The sequence below is a fragment of the Manacus candei genome, unplaced genomic scaffold, assembly GCF_025592945.1.
Source record: "Manacus candei isolate 608988 ecotype Guabito, Panama unplaced genomic scaffold, ASM2559294v1 h1tg000069l, whole genome shotgun sequence".
Classification (NCBI taxonomy): Eukaryota; Metazoa; Chordata; class Aves; order Passeriformes; family Pipridae; genus Manacus; species Manacus candei.
In genome coordinates, this window is record NW_026138117.1 from 4,037,508 (window position 1) to 4,062,820 (window position 25,313).

General features: G+C 40.2%; 1 protein-coding gene across 3 annotated transcripts in view; it reads right to left on the reverse strand.

Annotated features, from left to right (window-relative positions):
- The window catches only part of AFF3 (ALF transcription elongation factor 3), a 333,159-nt gene that overhangs the window by 122,813 nt on the left and 185,033 nt on the right, over positions 1-25,313 (reverse strand). For all 3 annotated transcript variants that reach the window (XR_007907616.1, XM_051806789.1, XM_051806788.1), the window contains exons 5-7: positions 19,025-19,111; positions 13,561-13,597; positions 7,193-7,244 (exon numbers count right to left, since the gene is read on the reverse strand). Coding sequence is in view for 2 of the 3 variants with exons in the window: in XM_051806789.1 (XP_051662749.1) it covers positions 7,193-7,244; positions 13,561-13,597; positions 19,025-19,111 (176 nt within the window). In the remaining variant the exon portion in view is untranslated. The remainder of the gene's footprint in view (positions 1-7,192; positions 7,245-13,560; positions 13,598-19,024; positions 19,112-25,313) is intronic.

Below are 25,313 nucleotides of genomic sequence, written 5' to 3' on the forward strand. Positions count from 1 at the left end.
TTCTTTCTAAACCAAACAAATCAGCTCCATCTCATCTGCTTTCAGGGAGATCATGTTTTTAAGATATTTTTATATGACTTTAGGCGCTATTTAGAGATATTTTTTTTTTACTTGTATCATCTTTGACTGCTATGTGTCTATATTTTTTACATGGCAAAAAAGAAAAGACCAATAATACGAATTTATTCTTCCTCCTTAACTTTGTAAGCTTTAAAGACAGATTCAGTAAAGATCTGTGTGAGCAAATGTCTTCCAAGAAAATGTCTTTATAGCATTTGAAGAAAATAGACATCTTGGTATCAACTTACAATAGGGTTTTCTGTGAACTATCAGCAGCATTGTACACTGTAAACTCAAAAAATAATCTGTGCTCAGAAAAAGTTAGGAATTGGCAGGAAAGGTTCACATCAGTATTTTGACAATACCACAGTGGCTCTGATGCACCCAACAGGTGAAATAATTTTGTTTCTGGGAGTGGGAAGTTATGGTGGAATTATATTTTTTTTTAACAGTCTATATATTTAATATGCAGAGAAACACCCAATACATGGACCGAAGGTAATTCTTTAGGGGACAGGGCAGAAAAAGGAACTTTTTCATGGGACTTTGAAAGCTGAGGAGAGTGTTTTAAAATTTTAGCTGTTTTCGCTGGACTGGTTGAGCAGAGTGACAGTCTGGCAGTGTTAGGGGTTAGCTCAGCAAGCCAAGGCTCAAGTAAACAGGTGGAATAGTGCAATGAAGCCAGCCTTCTTCTTCTGCCAGCAACTTAGTTGATGGATAAACACCAGACTTTCACTTCTACAGTTTTCAAGACCTCCATTGCTCTGAAAAACACTGCCTTCATTCATCATTCTAAGGAGTTTTTTTCCTTTTTTTTTTTTTGAAATCATGGACTGCACAACTTCTCTCAGAAACATCACAGATGTACGTTCAAAGCTATTGACACACTGATGTTTTCAGAAACAACAAATTTCAAAAATTAACATAAAATACACCATTTCATGTTGGTTACCATCTCCTGGAAGTTGTGCTTCTCAGCAGAGCAGCATCATCTGTGGCTCATGAGAGGGTTGATATACTCCATGACAGCCCCCGATAAAGCCTGTGGAGTTACTAAAAGAGGTTTCACCAAATCATTGGTTGATGTATCTTCTGGAGATGTTCTTGTCACCTAAAATGTCCACAATCTGAGCTGTGGAAGACTGGGAAGTTGCCCCAGTATCTTAATCTGAGAGCTAAAAAGTGGATTACATCCCATGAAAGTTTGGGAACCCCTTTTTTTGGGAACTGACTTCCTCACTAGCATGGATTTCACCCTCTCCATTGTCCTCTAAACCCATCTGCTAGCTATTTTCTGGTTCAATTGACTTGAACCATCAGGGTCCTTTTGGCAAACAAAGAGAAGGATATTGAAGATTTACCCAATGGAAGGGTTTTCTCCTCTGCAGCTTGAATGCTTTGTCCCTTCCCTATTTGCCATCTATCCCTCCCTCTAGTTCAGCAAGACAAAAGCCAGATCCTTCTAATTTAAATTGTATGACCCCTCTCCCAAGACTGAAACTCCGGGTGGAGAGGTGATGGGTCAGGAGTTGCCCCTGCACACCAGGTCTGCAGGCACATGGGAGGGGCAGCATCTTCTGCTACAGCTTTCTCCCTACACTCCTCAGGACATTTACCACTTACTACCCAGGTTTGTCTTTGAAAACTTAAACTACTACTCATTTCCTTTACTGTTTTGGGTGAGTAATCCTCAGCCTTTTTTACAGAACATTAAATTTTTCAACACCTTGTACAAATATTAGTAAGACAGTCTTCATGGTGGTCTAATTATTTTAGATGGGGGAAAGCCAAGGTTAACTTAAAATAACTTGCAGTGGGCCTTTCAGTGAAGTGAGGGAGGATTAAAGCTACTCTTCTTTCCAGTGTTCCACCAGGCTGCAGTTCATATCACAGTAAGACTCCCAAGGTCATATCACACAATATTCTGAATTGGAAGGGACCCAGAAGGATCACCAGACCCAAATCTTAAGGGAATGGCCCATACAGGGATCAAACCCACAACCTTGGTGTTATTATCACTATGCCCTAATCAACTGAGCTAAGCTGTTGCCTGAGAGACATAAGGTCAAGATCACACATCAGTTAGACGTGACAGGCCAAGCTCCCTGGGGGCTAAGAGCAGAACAGAGCACTGATGACACTCACTCAAGCTCACTGCCTGCATTTGGGACTGGTTCTCTCTGTTCTCTGCAGGCACTTTGTAACCCCTCTGCCTCAGTCTTCCCACCTGCAGAAGGGGAAACCAGCAGGAGTTTTTGGCTGTTTATCCATGAGTCACTCTGAAGATACAAGGGGCAACACAGAAGGGAGGAAGAAAGAACCCACAGGTGACAGCTTATACCACTACAGATGTGTCACATCAAGCAACAACAACAGCCACTTTCTATTTCCTTCCTGAAGAAGAATCAGGGTGGTGAGAACAATGAGCAGGTGTTGGATAGGCAAGAAATTGTAGCACTAATGTCTGCAAATGGGCAGCTTGGAAGCTGCTGAATTTAGTAGTTAATGAAGATCCTCCTGAGCAAACCATTCTGCAAGTGATGCTGGGGACCAGTGCAGGAAAGGAACAGAGTCAACATCTATTTCTGCCAGGCAAAAGCAAACAAGCCAACACACACACAGTGTGGTCATTGTGGTTCTCAGAGAATATTAGCAAAGGATAAAACCTGCATAACTGCCATAAATTATAAAAGTGTCCCTCAATCTTGGTTAATTCTCTTGTAAAAAGGGAGGGAAAAATCTGGAGCAGCTCAGCATGAAAACAATTGTTGGAGGGTTAATAAAGAGACAGCACTGAGGTATCTAGTTGCTAGCCCTGATATCATTAAGTAAGTGCACTAGAAATGTCGAGGTAAATGCATAAACAGTGAATCACAGTCAGGCATGATTAACCTTGGGTAGTCTGAACCGGAAATCATTTACAAACACAAAGGTACTGAAGAACATATCAACAGACATCGAAAGTCATTCCAAGAGCAGGAATCATGCTGAGTGCTTTGTGTATGCTTGCCATTTTTTAATTATTGTCATATTTTGCAAGTGGGAGGATGGAAGATCCTAGACCCCTCACTCATGGAGGAGTTTCTGTGGCACTGCAAGGTCCTTGGAAACATGTGTACTGGTTGGAATCACTTTGCTTTGCACGCAAGTTTTATAAAATTAAAAGTTTTAGTTGCAACAATCCAAAGCTTACTGAGAGGACACAGTTTCTGCCAAAGAAAGACTAAAATTCTATAAATTCAAATATTAAAGAACCAAAGAGCTCTCTTTCTTTATTCATTCCCCACTCTTTAATACAGTCTGTAGCCCTCCAGACTACAACTGGCAAAACCAGGGGGAAGAAGGATTTTAACAAAAACTAGGTGTTTTTAACAAAAACTGTGGAAGTTCTCTGACCCTTGAAAATTGACCCTCTTGTCATAAAACCAAAAGAACAAAACATTGCTGGATATTTCTGAGCAATCCTAAAAGTTTAGAAATGCTCATTGAAGCTGTAACCGTATGACCCTTAAAGAGCTATATATATATTGAGTACAACAACAACAAAATCCCTTCAAATCCACAATTCTCATAGCTTTAAAAGCACTCAATTACAAGGAACATGACAATTACAAGGAACATGAATCAACTGGGGAAGACTCCAGACAGCTTTACACCTTGGTATCTTCTATTGCAATTCTTCAGTGCCAGCTCAGGTGATTATTGTGCACACCAAAGTGGTGAAGGCCATAGGAATATCGTGCAAAACAACACAGCTCTGCTCAGATTTCCTTCCTGCTTTCTCATTAGTTTCATTCTCCTAAATCCATCTCAGTTATCCTTAGCATTGTAATAACTGCCCTTATTTAGCTGCCTCATTAGGATGCTGCATCAATTAATGTGCATCATCTAATGCATACTAGTTTTTTAATGTTTAATATTATTATCAGTGGAGAGCTGTATCATACCATGTCTGTCCAGGGAGTTAATGCATATAGGAAAAAAACCCCTATGCATGATGCCATTCTGTATGATTACTGTACCCAAACCCCTCTGAACAGACCACCCCATGTCCTGCTCTCTAGGTTTCTATACTTGGGGAGGTTACATGTTAGCACCTTTGGCCCTAGTGCTGCAGGTCTCAGACTTACATTTGGTTTTGAGGACCTGGAGACCAGTGGACAAGGCATGAGGAATGTCTTGAAGCGGAGACATCATGTACATGCTTGGTGCACAAATGCCTCACTGCCTGATTCAGGAGGGTAATCAACCTGTCCTTTGAAGCTGCATAAATAATGTTTGGATGGAGGTAGTATATCTACACCAGGGATGAATTAACTGCCATTGAGTCATATAAACTTGGCTTGAGTGTGTGGCTTGTAACATGCCTGAGGAAAATAAAAAAGACATTTTCAAGAAAGAAACATTAATTTACTCCTCCCCATCTTCTCTGTTATTTTCCTCTAGGCAAACATGACTTACTTTGCGGGATTTTTTTGTTGCTGTTTGTTCCATTTTCACAGGGAAACACTGATTCACAGTGAAATGAATTCACAGATTTTCCTGGTCAGGCCAGAACGTGCCATCTCTCCTATATCAATGTTGTTCCTTTTTAGCACCCCTGCCAAGAGGTGCCAACTGGACTCCTTCTACACTCAGGGGAGTGACACTTCACAAGAAGATGCAGGCTTTTCTGCTCACAGGGACCCCTGGCAGCATTCATGCCTCCTTGCACACCCCTGCAGCTCCTAGCTGGGCACTGCTGGACCTCTCATCCAGCTGCACAACGGCATTGCCTTCTTCATGTGTGCAAGGGAAGAGTACATCCCATACTGTGGACAAACCGAGCACATACACTCACACATCCACGTGTGTGCCTGCACTGTAGGTCCTTCTGCCTGTGCATTGTGTACACAGGTGCGAATTGCTACACCACCAAAAGAGCAGAGAAAGTCTGTATCCATGACTGCCTGAGATACCAGGGATAAAAGCCTGTCCTAGAAGAAGACGGAAAAGAGAAGAAACTTGTGGAAGGCCAAGAGCAGGGTAGCATAAAGAGAACTGAGGCATCGGTGTGTGCCTACATATCAACACGAGTTGCATTCCTTCACTATAATGCTTATGGACCCAGTCCTCTACTGACTAACACATACACTTTAGTTTGTTAATAGCTTTTACTTGTATCACTCTCCCTTCTTTCTTGTTTTCAGTGTTTGATCTCTGGTTTTCTCTTCTACTGTTCTCACTTTTGTATCTCTTTCTGAAAACGTGATGTTTGCAATTCTTTTTTCTACTTCTTAGCTGTATCCCCCCTCTCATTTTCTTCCTCCTCTTTTGGCACAGCACTTGCTGGTTCCCTTCCTTTCATCTCCTCTTTTTTCTTCTGCCTCCTTTTCTGCAGATTTTCTTTAACTAGAGGCTCCTCTGCTTCTTGAATGCAGTCATTTATCAACAGTAACCAGTTGTTTCTACCTCTAAAAGTTGTTCTGGGAACCAATGTATGCTGTAGAATAGCCTTAGAATATAGTAACAATTTAAAGATAAGCATTATAAATATACTGTATCTGGTAGACAGCACAGTTTCAGAAGGTTGTACTAAGATCTCTTATTAGGCAAGGAACCTTTCACACTAGACCAGATTTTGAAGTCTGTTCAATCTAACGCAGCCCACCATATGACACAGTATGTAGTCTCAAACCAAATTTGTAACCATACTGAGGTGTATCTCTGAACTCACATTTTGGATTCAGAGATACCACTATTGTGGGTTCAGAGATCATACAGGGTCTGATGAAAGAGCAGAAAGGAAAAGGAACATTCCTCATCAATAAAATACTGTCTAACTAGAGAAAAACACTTTGGAGGACAGCTTACGTTTTACATATTGCTAAATATGAGCAAAAATAAATATGTTCATTTCTCCAAAATACCTCCAGATGGCATTAAAACCCTTCTTCTTTTGGTTCTTACTGCAATATTATTTTAAAAAATGATAATTATTGGAATAATTCTTTAACCGTTCCCAGCAATCATACTATCAGAAGGCATAAGGCTGCTAATGCTTAATTCATTTAATAAGTTTGGCTAAATATGCTTGCATACTATAATTGCATTCCACAACACAATCTGCAGGACAAGCCATTTCTTACACTGTGTCAAATCTTTTTCTAGATTCATTTCCAGAAGATTTTTTAATGCGTATTTGCAGCAGAAATCAAAACATCTCACAATAAATCACTGTTATTGTACCTCCTTCTGTGAATACTTTTGGCCATGTAACAAATGGTGACACCTTATGAGATTTACATGATATAATGTTCTGAATTTAAATAACAGGAATCAGAATACATAAATTATGGACTAGACACATTCTAAAATTCACATGACTGACTGTTACAAGAACTTCCCTCCCTCAAATGGGATTAAAAAGGTGAATGGTTTTGCAGAAATTCATAGTGCTCCTGCCTGGTAGTTATTAAAAGAATTCACTTATCTCGCTCAGTTTGGGAGACTGATGCTTTTTTTTTTTTAACTTGCAGCCTATCTGTTTCATAGACTGGTTTATGTTGGCAAAACAATTTAATCTTTTGTATACTAGAGTTAAAAATGGTAAAAGCTTCTATTGTTGCACTAGAGTGAGGGGGAACACTGATATATTGCAAGTGCCTGTTCCCATCTATTTCTCGACTTCTTTTGTTAATTCAAAAACATCAACAAAATCGTGAGAGACCAGAGATAACTGTAATTGGATTTCAAGTAATTCGGAGGTGAAGCTGCAGACTGCAGTCTTTTAAAATTACATCAGTACATCAAAGGTATATGTGACATAATGTTTTTTAGCAAGTGTGACAAACTCCAGCAGCATTAAGGTAATGCTGAAGTAAGGTTGTAAAGGCCAGCCTCGCACACCCACAAAAATAATCTCATATCTATTCAGTGTGATATGGAACCATTTCAATTGCAAAGATCTCTGACTTACTAGCATGCAAAAGTTATAGGAATAATTAATGTTTAGTCATTATCTAAAAAGCCAGTTTAAGAAAAGCATCAGTGAAAGCGATCATCTTAATGAAAACAAACAAATTTTATTTTGCCCACAAATCTGATAAAAACACAGCTGTCTTCTCTAATTTTAAACGCAAATGTGACTTACGATGTATGGGTTGCACTTTTCTCTGGGCTCTTTGGCTCTACATCACTTTTCCCTTTAAAAAAGAAGAAGAAAATGACATCAGAAATGGGTCAATATGGAAACTGCTCAGATGTGACATGTCAATGCTTTATTCATTGCTAACACTGACCACACACACACAAACGGCTGTGGAGGCAACCACAGGGCTGCAGGGGCACTGCTGGAGCATGTGCAAGTAGGGGGTCAATCCTGACTTGGCTTTTCTTGTCCCTGATACATATACTCTCTAAATGTCAGGCAGAGAAACTCCACAAGAGAGGCTGCTTAGAGGACACAGCATTTACCAGGGACAGCAGACCCTAGAGCAAAGGAAAGGATTTCTCTAGGGCCCTACAGTTCTGCTACTCAGAGTGTACTCCATACAACATGCCCTTGCTCCAAAACCCTGCTCCAGGAACAATAACTATTTCATACAAAGCAAAACAGCATCAGCAAGAGATAGTAAGGCAGTGATTAGGGCACAATTCTGCCAATGGATATTTTGGTTCACATTCTTTTTGACAGATTAAGGATGTGTTCTTTCGCAATTGTAAATCAGGGGCTGGGGAAGCCCTCTTTGCTATGTTGTACATTTTGGCAAAGGCACTCAGCGTCAGAGAGGTCAGGTATCCAAATGCTTAAGAACTTTCAGAGGCCCAAGGGATGCTTCTTCACATTTCCTTATGACTCACATGGGTCCTGACATGTTGGCTTGTTACAACCCCCATACTGAGTCCAAAATAATGTATCTGCCCAACACAACTTAGTTACATAGCACAGACAGGGGGAGGCAGACTGCTGGCTCATGAGGTGGTACTGCTTCTGCTAAGTCAGGTCAAATCCTTTGCCCTCCTTTCTACCCCTCACCCCCTATCAAAACACAGGAAGGCTGATGTTGTTTTTTGTATTTAATGTTCTCTGAGTAACCCAAGAAAGCTGCACTTCAGTGTAAGATTTCTGTTTAGCTCTACCATGGATGTACAGGTTATGGCACTCCACTTGAATCACCTTGAATTCTGGACCTAGCGATTGTGCAGCTGCTGCTCCTCGTGTGTCACTGGATGCTAATGGCTGTCTATACATAAGTTTATGTTGCCTAGCAGACAAGGAGTCACAGAGGTTGAATGTGACTGGTTTACTGATGGATGTGTTTTTCTCCATTACCTTTTAATGAGCTTTGTTAAACCAAAATCCACCCGTGCCTTCTGAAAAAAAATATGAGAAATGCTTATTTTGGCCAGGCTGTAGTGGTGTTGCCTAATTTTCTGCTCATTGAATTGAGTGGGTTTTGCATCAAGTCCTGGTCGACCAAGTCCATGCATGTGGGCATTATGCATCATCCATTTGCTGCTGATAAAGTCCTCACCTTCAGCTTTCATAGAGCAATGACTGTAAGGGGCACCTCTGGAAAACTTGCTATTGCCTTCAGAAGAGGCAGGATTTTGCTACCAATGTTCTTCCATTGCTGTACAGAAAGAAGCTGAAGGACTTAACCTAGACAGTGACCTTCTGGAAGTAGGTGTCTTGTAGAGGAGGTTCTGAGTATTGCAAACACTTTTAGATCTTGTCCTCCCCACTCTGGAAGGGTTTGTGTCTACCCAACCGAGGTGCCTAAACGTTATTAAACAGGATGGGGAAAGCCCTGGATGACTTCAAACTCACTGATGCCTCTGTGGGCCTCTAGAAAAGCTAAGCACTTTCTGTAAGAGGACAGCTAAAGGCACCCAAAATTTAGGCATGAGCGGGGCATCCACATAGGACAGAATACATCCACTTCATAATCTCTAGGTTGCTCTTCACTTTTAGCAGAGACCTCAGAAAGTATATCCAAATGATAAACTCGTTGGCTAGAAGGCTGTTGCTACAGTATGTGTTTGTCAGCCTTAGGGTGCCTGGAGCACTGGAGCTCATCTGCATTATGGTAATTTGGAACAAGAAACCAACAGTAACAGTTGGCATATATTCAAAGATTTTCTATTTGTAACTTGGGCTTTTTCTAAGTCATGAATTATTACCATGAACCCTGGTTTGTTTGAGTGTGAGAGGGAATATGGATTCCTGAGTGCTCTGCCAGCAGAGTTCACATTAGTTCTACTTTCAGCAATATATGTTAATGCAGCAACAAGGAAAACAGTATATGTACTGTGAGGAAAGAGGAAATGGAATCTCTGTGATTTAGCCAAACTGGATATTAACGAATTACCTACACTAAGCATTTGTAGCTGTTTTTATGCTAATTGTCACTCAACATACTTCTGTGTGGAGGGCAAGGATGAAGCCTGTACAGATGGTAAAAACTCATCAGTCCAGCCTATCAGAGTAGAAAATCTGGCCATTAATGCTTTATTTTATTCTCACTTGATTGAATCTTAGAAATTTTAAAAATGTATATAGCTTAAGTATAGTTGAATGTCACAGGCATGGTACAGTTTTTGGTTTTGGACAAGCATATGTAAAAGAGAATTACCTGTCACAACAACTTCGGTTTTTTATAGTCTTGGCCAGACTAAGATTTACTCTTCATTTTTATGTAACCTGCCAAATGCATGCAGGTACCATTGTGGGAGACTGGCATTTGCCAAATTGCTGAATCTTCTCTAGATTCTTCTGGCTTCTTCTTTTGGGCCAATTAGTGTCATCCTTTGTTTTTCTTAGTCTTTTTGGAATTAACAAAGAACATGCTCCCCACCTGGCTATGGGACTACTGTTAGCACACCTTATTTCAGGTGCTAAGTGCTGTGTAGGTCTCCTGAAACAGGCGTGTCTGTGTGTTGGTGGGTGTATGTGCACACGTGCCTCCAGAAAACACACAGTGGAAATCATCAGTCCACAGATCCTTACCCACAGAGCTGGGAGTTCTTTGCTAGTTTCTACCTCATCTCACACAACTTCTTTCCTAACATTTTTAGATACAAGCAGAAGATATGTGTCCAGATTTCTCGAATTTCAAAATAAATTTCAAATGAACTTCTGTAGGATTTCCCTGCTGAATAGTAGGTGGCCAGAAAAGTAGGTGGCCTTTCTCCTCTGAGTTGGAATTTTGTGAATCACTCAACCTAACCAGGACACGTTTCCCTTTCTGGGTAACAGGGATAAATAATATTTATTGTGATGGAGTTGTATAACTTCAGTCATTATCGGATTTTTAATGCTTTGATTTCCTTGTGGGGGAAGGGTAACAGAAATGCTAATGTTATCCATGAGAAAGACAATGTTGGCAGCTGCAGTAAAACCATTGCAAATGACAGGCTCAAGAGCCACTCCAAAGAAGACACGGTGCAATGGGAAATAACAGCTAATTCGGACTCTGAAGATGTGCATTTGGATAATTCAGTACATAGATCATTAGATTTCTTTTCCACAGAGTAATTTGCTAGTATTTCCTCACATCCTGTACTGGGTTTGTGTGGCAAGGTTTTGGTAATGGGGGGGCTGGATACAGGGGAGGCTACTGTAAGAAGCTGCCAGAAGCTTCCCCTGTGTCTGATGGAGACAGTGCCAATCAGCTCCAACACAGACCTGCTGCTGGCCAAGGCCAAGCCCATCAGCGATGGTGGTAGCACCTCTGGGATAACAGATGTAAGCAGGTGGAAAGATGCTGCACAAAAGCAACTGCAGCCAGAGACAGAAGTAAGATTATGGGAAGAAACAGCTCTGCAGACACTGAGGTCAGTGAAGAAAGAGGGGGAGGAGGTGCTCCAGGTGCTGCAGCACAGGTTCCCCTACAGCCCGTGGTGAAGACCATGGTGAGGCAGTCTGTGCCCCTGCAGTCCACGGAGGTTCATGGTAGAGCAGAGATCCACCTGCAACCAACAGGGGACTCCATGCTGAAGCAGGTGGGTGTCCAAAGGAGGCTGTGACAGCATGGGACAGGAGTAGGCTCCTGGAAGGACCTGTGGACCCATGGAGAGAGCAGTGTAGGCCTCTAGAAGGACCTGTGGACCCATGGAGAGAGGAGCCCATGCTGGAGCAGGTTTACTGGCAGGACCTGTGCCCCCACAGGGGGCCCACAGTGGAGCAGTCTGTTCCTGAGAGACTGCACCTTGTGAAAGGGACCCACACTGGAGCAGTTCATGAAGAACTGAAGCCTGTGGGAAGGACTTGTGTTGGAGGAGTTTGTGAAGGATCATCTCCCATGGGAGAGACCTCATGCTGGAGCAGGGGAAGAGGGTGAGGAGCAAGGAGTGTCAGAGACAAGGTATGATGAACTGATTGCAGCCCCCATTCTCCGTTCCCTTTACACTGGTGGTGGGGAGGAGGCAGAGAATCTGGGAGTGAAGTTGAGCCCAGGAAGAAGGTGCTTTTAAGATTTATTTCTCATTTGTCTTACTCTGATTTCACTGGTAATCAGTTAAATTAATTTCCTTGAGTTGAGTCCGTTTTGCCCATGATGGTAATTGGTGAGAGATCTGTCCCTGCCCTTACCTCTACCCATGAGCCTTTTGTTGTCCTTTCTCTCCTGTGTCCAAGTGAGGAGGAGAATGATAGAGCAGCTTTGGTGGACACCTGGTCCGGGTAAACCTACCATGTATCTGAATAATTTTTTCCCCAAATTTCCTTTGGGTTTGACACACAGGACTGGTAAAATCTATATCTCATTCTAATGTGTTTATTTGATGTCTTATTCCAGCACCTCAACAGGAATTCTTATGAATACAGTCTCAGAGTAGTCAAACTCTCTTTGTGATGCTACGAAAAGTGTCTGGGTGTCCAACAGTGACCTAAACTTTTGGTACCAATGAATAAAACACTTCTGCATTGGTTCAGCTGTTCTTTGGTTTAGTTGCCATCAGCCAGTCAGTACCAAGTCTGGCTTCTGCACAGCTGCAAATATATGCTGATTTTGCTAAACAGGATGAATGAGGAGATAAGCAACTGGAGGTACTATGGTGTGGGAAGGCAGATGGGGGAATTGGAAGTGAAGTGGAGTCAGAGACTGCTGGAGTAAAGAGTAGAGGAAACTTTTAAGGATGTGGGATCAATTGCATAATCTACAGGAAAGTGAGTTTCATTAAATCTGCAGAAAAACCTATTTTATTCAATTGCTGAAAGAAGGAAATATTCAACTATGACCAAAGCTGGCCAAGTATTGTGGCCTCTGATGTTATTGCAAAGCCCTCAGCTCAGCTGGTGTGTTTGTCATGCTTGTGCCTCTGCCTGTGTTTGCGTAGCCCTCTCTGTTATGGCTCTTTTGTGCTTCCTTCTCTCATTACTGTATTCATTATTTTCTGACAGAACCTCATCCCCTTTGCCTTTTATTACTTCCTTAGTGCTGGTACTTGAACTGATATCAAACCAACGCCAGCAATTAAGTGACACCACTGCATGTTTCTTCACAACATTGCCTTCCACATGCTGACCTTTCCCCAGTGAAGAGCCACACTGTTATAAAAGCCTACATCTCCCAGCCTTGTCTCTCTGGATGTCTTTTCCCTCACACAGTGAGTGACTAGACCCTTTCAAAGCCCTAGCTACCAGCTCAGGGCCCTAGCTACCAGCTCAGGGCACTTTTCGTCTTCAGTCACAGCCCTGCAATTTGCAAACAGGGCTCTGTGTTGGCTGACAGGTCAGGAAGCTAGCAAAATAATTCCTCTGGTTGCAGTCATTTTATGTGGAGAGCAGGATAGGATCATGTATTTTTAATATGCAAGACAACATCAACAACTGTCAGAGGTGTCAGGGGAGAGGATTAATATTTTGTTTTGCAGAACAATTCAATCTTCCCTTTCAATACAGCTGCTAAGTTTGTTACCGTAACTAAATGTAATTAAAATGCTGCTGATCTGCACCATGATTTGTAAACTGGAGTCCACCGGAAAGCCCTGACCAGAAGCTAAACAAGCAAATATTGCTTCCCTACCCACAGTGCCAGCCAAAAAGACCCATGGCCATACGGTCTTCAAAACATTATCTAGTGTTAGTTTGCAAGGATTTATGTAGCTTATTACTGTGCAGTGGCCACAAAATACACCATTGCCTATGAAAGATAAATGATAACAAGTCTTCTCGCAGAATTTTCTTGCAGTCTGGATCCGGACCTGCAATTAGGTCAGCTCTTTTCTGGCTTTCCAAAAAAAGACACTCTTTTGCCCTTCCAGTCTTTCTCATTTAGGTAATGAAACGGCCATAACAAAATTAATACTTTTTATTCTTCCCAGGCCACCAAAAGATCTGACATTTTGATGGTCACTCTTCAGTTTGGTTCTCCACATTCTGCCACATAGCTGAGTACTGCCTGCTGAGGCTCTGCACTGTCCCAGTCTGCTACTAGTCTCTTGCTCATCAGTTGCTTCTTTTTCATAGTCATTGTCACCCCCCGCAATTTAGCTAGAAAATGAGTTGGTACTTACTTGTATTGCTGTGTCCTGTAGATCCCTGTTGTGACTCCTACAATAATAACAGAAAAAAGGTAAGGTGTGTTATTTTACAGCAATTTTTAGCTGCAATACTTGCTTGGACATTACCTTAACAACACAAACAGCATTGATGATTGTTCATTTGGTTTCAAAGTAGTTTTCAATTACAAGAATAAATCAGATATTTCTTGGAAAATCCATTAATTCTAAGGCTTGTAAACTTATTTCACAACAACCTTTTAATGGTGCAATTCCTTGTATAGCAATTACGACCCTCCTGCTCACTATTCATTTATTGATCAGCCAAAACTTGTCTATTATCTTCTACAAGTTTAGATGAGAAGACAAAGGGAAGACCAATATTGTTTCATGGACCATTGGATTCCTGAGGTGGTAGCACAGCTGGTCTTTCTTTTTCTCATGTTGACATTGACAGCATCAGACAATGGAAATACAGACTAGTTCTGTGTCCCTGAGATTACAAGGTCAACCTTGTATGACAACAGCAATATCTGTGAATATGGTGCAATAAATCAGACCATTGTTTCCTCATGAAATGTTCACTCACTGCGTTTTACTCACAGAATTTGTTTGCATTCACAAAAACATAAAAGAAGCCTATAAATAGAAGGGAATACAAATATAAACTATAACAAAAAGATATTTAAATTAAGGGAAAGAAGAATGCTATGGATGACAGCAGGGAAGGTATCCTGTATATAACTCTGCTTCTGAATAACCCAGACACACAGAGGAATGACACCTTCTATACATGCTGCAGTTACAACTGCAGCTAAGACTACTCAGAGAAGCCAGGCACCCACAGCAACACGTGGTCATTTTTGCTGAGGAAATGGGCTCTAGACCAGATCCCTGGTCCTCAGAGGCCGAGTGATGAGCCAAACACACAGATCATCAAGAAAGGAACTGCAAGTCTCCAGAAAGCTCAAGGATGCTCTGACTTGGCCCAGCTGAGATTATGCTGCTGAGTCCCTCAGGAGCACACCTCAGGGGCTCGGGTCCCAAGAGCTTCTTGGCCTCTCTAAACAGACATTGGGTGGACTGCAGGATCTGAGGTCTTGAAGGCTCAGCTGATCAAAACCCCTCGATCTGCACGATTTGCTCTGGAGTCAAGGCTCTCCAGACTGCATGACTTTGATCTGTAATTTTAATACTACAATACACATCAGCAACTCACTTCCATCTTACATACCTGTAATGCGAGACGTCAAATTTCTGGGCAAGCCCTAAGAATTTCTACCTTCTACTGCAATATGAGAAAATCTGTACCATGTTTCACATGCCGAGAATAATTTCTCAGTAATGTGAAACTGTGCACTTTTGACAAATTGAGTCAGTTTTTTGTGAATGTTTCTGATGAAGAGAAATTAAAGCTGTTTTTTTCTGAATGTAATCTTAAAAAGTCAAGATTAGTTTGCAGCGGTGATATAATGGTATGTACACTTGAATTTAAATGCTATTCTTGTAGCCTGTCACACTCCCAATAAACATAGACTATTAGAGCATGTTCACCCTCATATTTGTAAAAGTGTTTGCAACTTCTAAACAAGGATCTTGCTTACTCTTTTATGTTTTCATTAACCTCCTGTTTAATTGCCTAGTACAGTATCTTAACTCTGCCATTGGCTATGCATAGTCTAAAATTTAATATCAGCCAAACATGTAAACTGTACACATTTTCACATTTCCTTTTAACCAATTCTTTAAAATTTGTTGATTCTCAACAAATTAGTCTTAATGATAAAGGCTAATACAAATATCTCATAGACAAATACAGAATGCTCCCACTGAGGTACAAAAAAAGTATGGCTTTATGTAACTAAAAAAAAGCTGAAGTCTTCATTTCTGAAGATTATTGTCCAGTGTATTTCCTCCAGTTTGTTTAAATCAACAAGAAAGGAAAAAGTAAATTAATTGAGCATGTAAAGAACAACATCACTATGATAACTTAGCTTCTGCTAAGAATAATCACCCAATAGCTTTGTGACAAGACACCAGTTCACCTGGAGTGGGTAAATTAATTCTCAAATAACAAAATGATGATCCCATAATATCACATATACACAACCAGAAATCAAACACCTGATCAAACTTTCAAGACATGAAATCACAGTAAAAATAAAGAAAGAGAGCAAAGCAGGTAGCAGAATTAAAAGCACTTTTTCCTGCACAAGAGAACTAATACCTGAAGATGAAAGCTCATTTGCACAAGCATCAAGTGAGCTCTTATTTACAAATTTAATTATTCATTTAAAGTTTATTTATTAAGATGCTTTTAATAAAATTACAATCATGAAATGCCTGATCATTTGTGCATAACAAAGTGTGGCAGAGATAGGAGAAAGGAAAGCACACACAGCCCATCACATCACACACTGATTCAATTTTCCATAAGCTTTGGAAAACAAGAAATAAAGAGACTGTCATTGCCCATTCCTAGTAAATTCAAGAGTACAAATTAATTCCAGAAAGAAAGAAAATTCAAAATTAAGGATGAGAAGTAACTTTATGCCCTCCATTACATAAAGGGCAGTTCCCTAATGGTATTCTTCCAGCAGCGCTGTACTTGGAAGACTATTGGGCGCTGCCACATGTGTCAAACCTGACCCAGACTCTCCTTCCAGAATGTGAATCAATGCAGATCGCCCAGATCGCACCTCGTTAATGAGGTCTGATTTCATATAGAAGTGCAGCATATGCACATACATACCCTCCATCAAATCAGCATATAGTTATAATGATGGATACATCCACACGTGCAGTTTCAAATGTGCAATTCTGTTATATTTGTGATATATAAATCTCGGTTATTTAGCTTTTATTACTAGACTGATTTCAAAACCAGTCTAGCTACAGTTGCTGTGGCCTTTGCAACTTTAATAGCCTAATTAATAAATTTAAAGTGTCAAGCTGTCAGATCGCTAATTACTTGAGTTGCAGGTTAAAAGCAGTGTGGCAGGTATGCGAACTAATGATGCTGACACTCAGTTCTTATGGACAGAAAAGTAATTATGATTTGCACCCTTCCAACAGGGTATGAGTCCTACAAGCTTCTTTTCTTCCCATTCCCAAAATGATGAGTATCTTTATGCTTGGAAACTGTCTTCTGTTAAAAGGGATTGCAGTCTACTTGCTTCTCTTGCTGGAAGAGTCATTGCAAATGAATTGATCTCTCAATACTGACATTAAGACTGAAAAGGAATTCATGTTACCATGCATGGCTTGGAACTAAGAGATAAAGCATGTGCCCCAAATTTAGCCTTGCAGTCTCTTTGTTGGCCTTGGTCACTACTTAACTGACAGGCCCATTCATCTGAATAATGTGCGATCCACAACAGTTTGGTGTAGTCCTCAAGCTTTAAAAAGCTGGGACAGCTATGTAGTTTACTTACAGGAGAGCTTCTTAAGAGCTACGGAGACATCTCCTACAAAGTCCAATAATGATTTTACACCACACTTTGTGAAAAGCAACAGCTAGCTTATGAAGGTTTAAAAAACACGTTTGAAAAATTAGGAAACCATTCTTTGCATTTTGGAGCCTGAAAAGTAGATGCCTTCTAAAATCCATGACTGCAGATTCAGACTAAGCCACAGACTAACTTTTAATTATTTTAAAATAGAAATGGTGTCTAAAATTAACATAATCTATGGTCAGTAATACAAGATTGTTCCAGGACTGTGATGAGTTTTTTAAGGTACTTCTTCCCCATCTCACACAAAGCACACTAATTTCTGACCATGCAGACCACTCAGACCACAATACAGTTCTGATGTTATTATATGTACAAAAGTATGTTTATATACTGCTAAATGAAATCTTGTCCATCCTAAGCTTAAAAAAAAAAAAAAAGAAATTCTACTTTGATAAGAGAAAACACCTTAAAAATGATCTTTAAAAATGAATGGTAGATCTCTGAAATGGCTCGACAATATAGAAAATTTCCCAGAGAAATGGATGAACTGGCAGACAGAATATGAGAAAGTCAATTATCAAGCATTATTCACATACGTTTGCTCTCTCATCTGTGGTTCTCCTATTCCTATATTTATCACAATACATTTAGTTGTGAGGAAGTGCATTCACGATGGCCACACACATACAGGTACGTGTATGCACCTTGCCTATGCACATCTGTATACATGCCATGCAAGCACATAGTGTGGTGGTAATTGTGTCAGAAACTGCAGAGCTGCAAGCACTGCTTCACTTTGTCACCCCTATCTGGCACTTCACCTGCTTGTAAGCTGCTAATCCATCTATCTCCTACTGGACTTGCCCTAACCTAACAAGCCTCTAGCCCGCCTACCATCTTTAGTCATCTGTCTGCCTTCAATGAGAAAATTGTGAGTTATTTCCTTCTTTTTCTTCCATAAAATGGCAGACATATTTTGGGTTACACCCCTGATACTTCAAAATTGTGACACACTCATCCACAGAAAAGCTGTTTTACTGTAGGCAAATGAAGTTTTCTTGGCTTTCTGGTTACAATTATTCCTGGACTAAATTTTGCAGAATGGACTTAAAAGTTGCCAAAGGAGCTTGCATTAACAGGAGAAAGACTATAAACAGCATCAATATCATCTTTCAAGCTTGAACACTTCATGAAATATGCTTGTGACATCTAAACAGTATATGGTGATACAACGTGAAATTTATTGGCTCTTGCACGGGATAGCCGATTTCATTCCTTCCTGACTTACCATGTATAAATAATGTGGTTTCCCCAAGCTCATGCTGATGAGCTTTATCATGCCACACTGTATCTTCCCTGGGATACATAACAATAGTGGAGCTAGTTTTAGGGGACCATCAGCAGGACCAGTGGCTTTGGTCCCTTGAGGGAATCAAATACTTCCCTGGTAAATGCTTCCATGGCCCCTCTGGGCATCATGGCACTGGGCTGCCTGCCTCTCTAGTAAAGCTGCCCATTGAAGTCGGGTTGGTGGCAGGAGATGTATGCCCAATCCTCAGTCCCCAACTACAGAGGCCAGTGTAAAGGTCACCTCAGACCTCAAAGGCTTCAACAAAAATTTCAGCTAGTGAAGCCAAATGATGCAGGAGCAATGGGTGCAAGGGGGAGCTTCCTGACTCTCCACAGCTGTATGTGCCCTGAGGCAGGAGTTTCAGCAGGTGCCCACAGAAAGCACCACATCTGGACATCCCATCCGAGACACCTGTGGTTTTGCTTGCGGTGAGGAATCTGTGACCCACACGTCAGCATCAGTTCTGCTGCCAAGAGAGATGCAAACAAGACTGTATAGCCTTCCTGAGGCTGTAAGCAGAGAAAATGCAGGGAATAGTGGCACACACATACGGAGAAGATCATCAGCACAGCATCAACCTCAGCCTAGAGACCTCACACACTCAGTCAGGGCTTGTGTAGGACATATTGTGAGGTGCAGGAGGAATGGTTCTACATGATGTGGTACATCTTACCTTATTTGAGAAGGGAAACTTGCTTTGCTCTGCCTTTCCTGGTGTGTGAATAGCTGACAGTGGTGGAGGCCATGAATGGGTCATCTCCTGAAAAACAGTATAATTCAGCAAACTGTGTTTAGAAAGTCAGTGGAACAGGAGACAATGATAGCATATCAGTAGCAAGAGTGCCTGGGTAGTGCAATATTTAAGTCGTTGCAGCTTCTACGAAATGCCCAGTTTTCACATAATCTAGACACTACATGAGCTACAATGATTTTTACACACTCTTGAGAGTAGTGATTAAGCACCGTTTCATTTTCCCAAATAGATAATGCATCTCAAGTGCAAGAAGTTTGATTTTTCGGACAATCTGCAAACACATTTTAATCACACAATGTATTCTGGCTAGTAAGACTAACATGAAGCATGGGAATAGAAATTTCAGTTCATGACCAAGTAATGGGGTACACACTATGTGCTCACCACAAAATAGATTTCATAGACAAGGTCAGAATAATAAATGCTTAGCACTTGCTCAAAACTCAATTCCTAAAATTGCCTTTATCATTGTGAAGGAGTTGAATAAGTTCCTAACTACAATGTATTTGTGGACATCCTGTATTTCAGGACAGATATGTGGCAAGCCCTAAACTAGGTGTGCTGGACTCCATCTTCGTCTCCTCCCTGTGTTGTCTTGAGGGACATTTTTTAACACCTAAGAGATAGGTCAGCTTGACCTGACTTGTATGCGATCATCCTTGACATAGCTTCAGGCAGCAGGTAGACACATGTTCAATACGGTTATCATTCAAGCATGAATGAGTTGGTCTCCAAAGCAAGGCCGCTTTTGGGGAGGGGTAAATTAAACACTTCAGACAAGAAGTTCGTTAAGAGAGAGGTTTCATATTCCTCTCTAGTGCAGGATGTTAAGGGATGGACGTGTTTTTTTGACATGTTCAGCACTAACAGCCATAATATTTGGTACACAGTAACTTAATAGAATATGAGAAGTAGTGCCAAGCGTGACAACCCTGAAGATCTGGCCCATACATTTGAAGAGCTCAAGAGCAAATAACATCCTGCCTAAGCAGGGGGCTTGCTGACACTATCAAGAGTTTGCTTGGCAGATGCTTTACTGGGTTATGCTACCCTTAGCTGACTGTGGAATTGTTTCTCAGTGATATTCCAAGGAGTCATGCAGAGATCCACAATCAGTCCCAAAATAATACTGGAGTTATATTTCTGTGACTCATTCTTTTTTAAAGAGAAAATGTTCTTGTGTGGAAAAAAGTGCATGTGAGTCTCTTGCCCATCCTTCATTAGCGCTGATGGAACTGCTTCCTGACCCAGCATGGACTGAGCTGTGGCATTTTTTACATAGTGGAAAGTCTCTGACTGTTCTGCCAATAAAAGGATCAGGCCTTTCAACATGGTTTATTAGTAATAAATGTCACCTTTAAAGCATTCTTGATAAACAGTTTATTTCCTAATAAAAACTGCATTCTTTTATTTTATTTGAGGCTAAAAAGTTACATGATTTATTATACGTCTGCAATCTATGTGCGTGCCTCTAATCAGAGCATCATCTGGTTTGCAGTTTCTGTATCAGAATTGCTTTGCTTTTCAGTTCTTTGAGGCAGATCATTCATCTTATGACTTCCTTATCTGATAAGTGCCAGCAATAACAGGATATAGTAATTTTTAATATACAGTAACTTCTTAAAACTCAGGCAACAAAAATCATAGGCAATCAGATTGTTGCTTGCTACAAATACCTGGCACACGTGCTATTGTTTGCAAAATATTAAGGAATTACATATCAAGAATTTTTCCAATGGTAAAGGTTTATGACAATAAATTGACAAAAAGGAGATTTGCAATGTGGATATTTAACCCTAAATCTGTGACTAAAAAAAGCATAATTTTCACACCTGCTTTTCTCTGCTTTTTCTTTACGGGACCATTTGCTTACTTTGTAGAAAATGTAATGTTGCGTATATAGACTAAAGGTGTTTCCACCGGTAAATCCTGTTCCCAAAAAAGAAGGGTTTTTCCCTACAAGTTCAGGTGCTGAGCCCAATAGAATGCATAGGAATGACTATGTGTCCCTTTCTTCTGAAGGGCAATGCTTCACGTGATCTCTGTCAATTGAAGAATGGGAGCAGACAGACTGGGAACATCTGGTAGCTTTGACCTAAAGTTATCCTACTTGTGAAATATTCTACTCAGTACTTATGATTTCCATTTGCTCAAGAAGCAGTTCTTCCAGGTTATATGACTGGTGACCCCCACTGTCACCTTCAGGGAAACATCTTCTGAGAAGTCTGCTATATGCCACGCAGAAACCAATCTGTTACGGCAGCAGAGTTCCTTCCTCCCACCTTGCCTGCCTGAGTCTGACAATGATGCCTTCATCCAGGGAAAGGACCAGAGGGCTGATTAAAAATAAGGGTGACCTTTTTTTGACATGTCAAAATCTTTCATTTCTTCTTTTCCCCAAGATTATTTCTCATCCACACTTCAATGAAAAATAGCCTTAATGGTCGTCTTCTTTTTTTTTTTTCTAGCTAGCTTCTCTTCTCCTTTTTTAGTTTGAGTTGTGGTATATAATAATGCTTTCTACATAATTTAAATTTGATGTAACCCTTTCTGACACAAAGATTTAGTAAGACCACTGATATCTGTCAGGGTTAGTAATTGCCATTATCATGAATAGCTGGATGGAAATTTACTAGAATAATATATTGAATTGTGATCATATGGTATATTTATCACTACACTTTAAAATTCAGACAACTAGAAAATTAAATTGAATTAGGAAAAAATAATCAGAAAACTACCATGAAAAATATCCCAAACTATAGGTTGTCACCACTGAGGAGTGGTAAGATTTAAATGAAGTAAAATATTTTTTAAAAAGAGAAACATTAAACTATGTGCACAGTCTTCTTCTGGCTGCCAAGAACAGAATCTCAAAAATCAGGAGAAAGGATTTAAGTATCCAGCAAGTGTCAACACCTTGCAAGGTCAAACAGAAACAACCCCAGAATATGTTGCTGTGTGCCAAATCTTGGGATCTTAGGTTCAATCTGAAGATATTTGAGACAGATTAAAAACACTAGTGGTGACATATGATGAAATCAAGATCAATTTTTTCAGTACACTGTGTTAAATGTTTGAAAATGCAAGCCCAAATGGCAACTATTTAATTAACTAAACAGAAAGGACTCAACTTTTAATGTTAAAATTAACTTTCATGCACAGTTTCTCTTCTCTGCTTAGGTAACTTGCCTGTCTTTGGAGTTTGGGTTTGGCAGTACTGGCATAAAGCACCCACTGGACTGAAAACTGTTTTGAATTGACTGACGAAAATTTAAATGTACTTAAGATCCTCAGAAGCTTCAACTTGGTGTTAGAACATTGATTGACACAAAAGATTTTTGAAATTAGAAAGATAAAAAAAGCAAATTAAACAAAAAAATAAGTCAGAAACACCTGGCATCAGAAAATGTTCTAGCCACTACAAGATAATGGTCTAATTTAAAACCAATTTAGATCCTTCTTTAAAATTGATTATATTAAGCTTAAAGTCCTGAACAATGTTAACTAAAGAAGGTACTGACATTTGGGGTCCAGAAGTGGGAAAAACAAAGACTTTTGGATCAAAGAAGGATGCCCTGACTAGACTGCTTAAAAATACATGTGAACGAGCATGTGTGCCCAACTGCAGGACAGCTTGTTTGAGACAACAGTGACTGCCCTCCTCCTGCAGCCAGATGCACAAGTCCGAGGGGCAGCTCTGAGGCACCCTCTTTGTTTTTTAACACACATTTCTCCTTGTGAGGGTTGCAGTGATGTTGTTTTGCACAGACATCTTGGTAGTGGTGGTGATGGCACATCTCATTCACACTCACGCTGTAACTCTACAATTCTGCAACTCTACTCGTCTCTGCTTGCAGTAAATCAGTTTTCAGCAGTCATACATAAATGTCCACTTTTACAAGCTATAAAGGTCCAAGCCTAGTTAATCTTACTCAATGTGCCAACTTGGCTTTTCTTCTTACTGCAGGGAAAACCTTCAAATAAAGCAATCTATAGTATTGTGTATCCTTGCTCCAAATTCAGTTTCCGCAGTAACAATTAAGTAACCAGACATTTCTTGTGGATTAATGACTGCTTGGCAGTGTTTTGTTTGGGGCTTTTAACCCTAGCTTGTAAGTAATTTTTCAGGAAAAGTACCATGCAGAGGTAAATAATAGTATTCACTCTAGACTTAAGGCAATGCTATTTATCTAGTGCCATCAATCTTGCTGTGTGGCACATGATATCAGGAATGGTTGAACTGATTAAAAAAAATTTTGATTAATAACAAGTAGGGAGATGGGTATCATCTAGATTTAAAGTCTAGCCATATGTATAAACTTGGTGTTCATTCACTGCCAAAACCAGAAATGATCACCGGGTCATTACAAAAATTGACTGTTTAATCCTCCTCTCTGCTTGTGCTCACCTAGCCAATTTTTGATTAACAATATTTTGTATCTCCACACATGATGATTTAAGAAATATTTGTAGCATCTTATAAAGGACCCTGTCAAATACCTTTTGAAAATTATTTAAGCTGACTCAACTTCATCCACTGCTTTACTGACATGTCACAGAATTATAGGAGATTCATGAGACACAATTTTCCTTTGCAAATATTCTGCTGGTTAGCTCAGGGTGACTGGAGAGGATCTGTCTTTGTAGTTACCTACACTGAAACGCAGATTTTAGGGGAAGCATTAGATATGTTTATTCAGTTGGAAGTCAAGGCAACGCAAAGCTAATGCAGAGCTTTCCAAGACCCTTTAGCAAGTGATCACAGGACACAGTTTGAGAACCTCTAATCCAGTTACTCTCTTGTCTTTCCCTTTTTTTTTTTTTTTAACACAGGAGACTTTTTAACTGCTGTCAGTTGGCAAATATCCCTTTTGGTTCAGTGAAGCTACATTGCCACTAGCTGACAACATGGCTATAATTTTAGTGTCAAACACCCAAAGCAAAGAGTCTGGCATTGAAACTTGGAAACTGTGTTGAAGTTGACAGCATTTCACTACGGTAAGGTTCCTATCATGTGAAAAGCCAATTTTCTTTTTTAAAAATTGGTTTCTGTAGTATCTGCTTTTGCTGTAACTTTTCTAACCCAAACCTCAAATATACACCTATAAAATGGAAAGATAAAGCCGTTTCCTCATTTCTCTATGTCACTTATCTATACTCAGAACTCTTCTTCTTCCTCATAAGCCCTGTAGTTTCTCTTGAGCAATTAACAATTTTCCACTTTCCATTTGAGCAACTTTTTTTTTGTCATTATCTTTTTGAAAGCATGTTATTGAGAACCACCACCACCCAACAAAACAACTTGCCATTTTCCAGCTTCCATTGTTTCTTGTTTTACTTCCTTTCTGTCCATTTATTTGGGCAGGTTTTAATTTATAGTTAATATTTATGTCATGTATGATGCAAAATGCTTTCTAAACTTGAGATAAGAGACATATGTGGTTTTACCCACTCGCTAACTGAAGGAGGAAATAAGGGAATGATCATGAGATCCCTGTCAAAGTGCTGAAATCGCAGCAAGGACACTGAGCTGGGTACCAGTTCAGCACTGAACCTCAGTCGGCAGTTCATTGGTTTGCCCTACTCCTGCTAAAATGATTTCAAGGAGTCACTCTTTTCATAGCAATCTACTGCAAACACATTCTACCACATTTCCTCTTTGGCACCATCCCAAGACTCTTCCAACGCCCTGTTGCTTTCTGTAATATGAATTCCTTTCAACAGGCTTCATTGGTATAACATCCAAAAATATATGACAATCCAGGGGACAGTGCTTGTCAATGCTTTGTTTTTTGTTCTAAACAAAGAAATAAAGGTAATTGTACAGCTTGTGATTGTGTCACTTGTGCTGTGCTTGGTTCTTTAGACCTGCACAGATGGTCATCAGCAGAAACTGCTTGATAGAAACAGGATTCTGTGTGTGAGTGTGTGTGCATGTGTGTGCGTGCACTCACATGCCTGTGAGCTGGGAAGAAAGAAAGAAAAAAGAGAAATGAGGCCCATGGAAAGGGAGAAGGTAAGAGATTTTGCAGACTGCAGCATTAAAGAATGTATTCAGCATTAAATCTCCAGGTATTTTGTATCTACAGAACTAAAGGATTCCAAATCATGAACATTTGCAATGTGAGCTGTGGATCAATTCACTAAGAAATCAGAAATGTCAGTGGAGTAAGTTTCTGTTTGGAATATGTTATCTCTGCTTTAG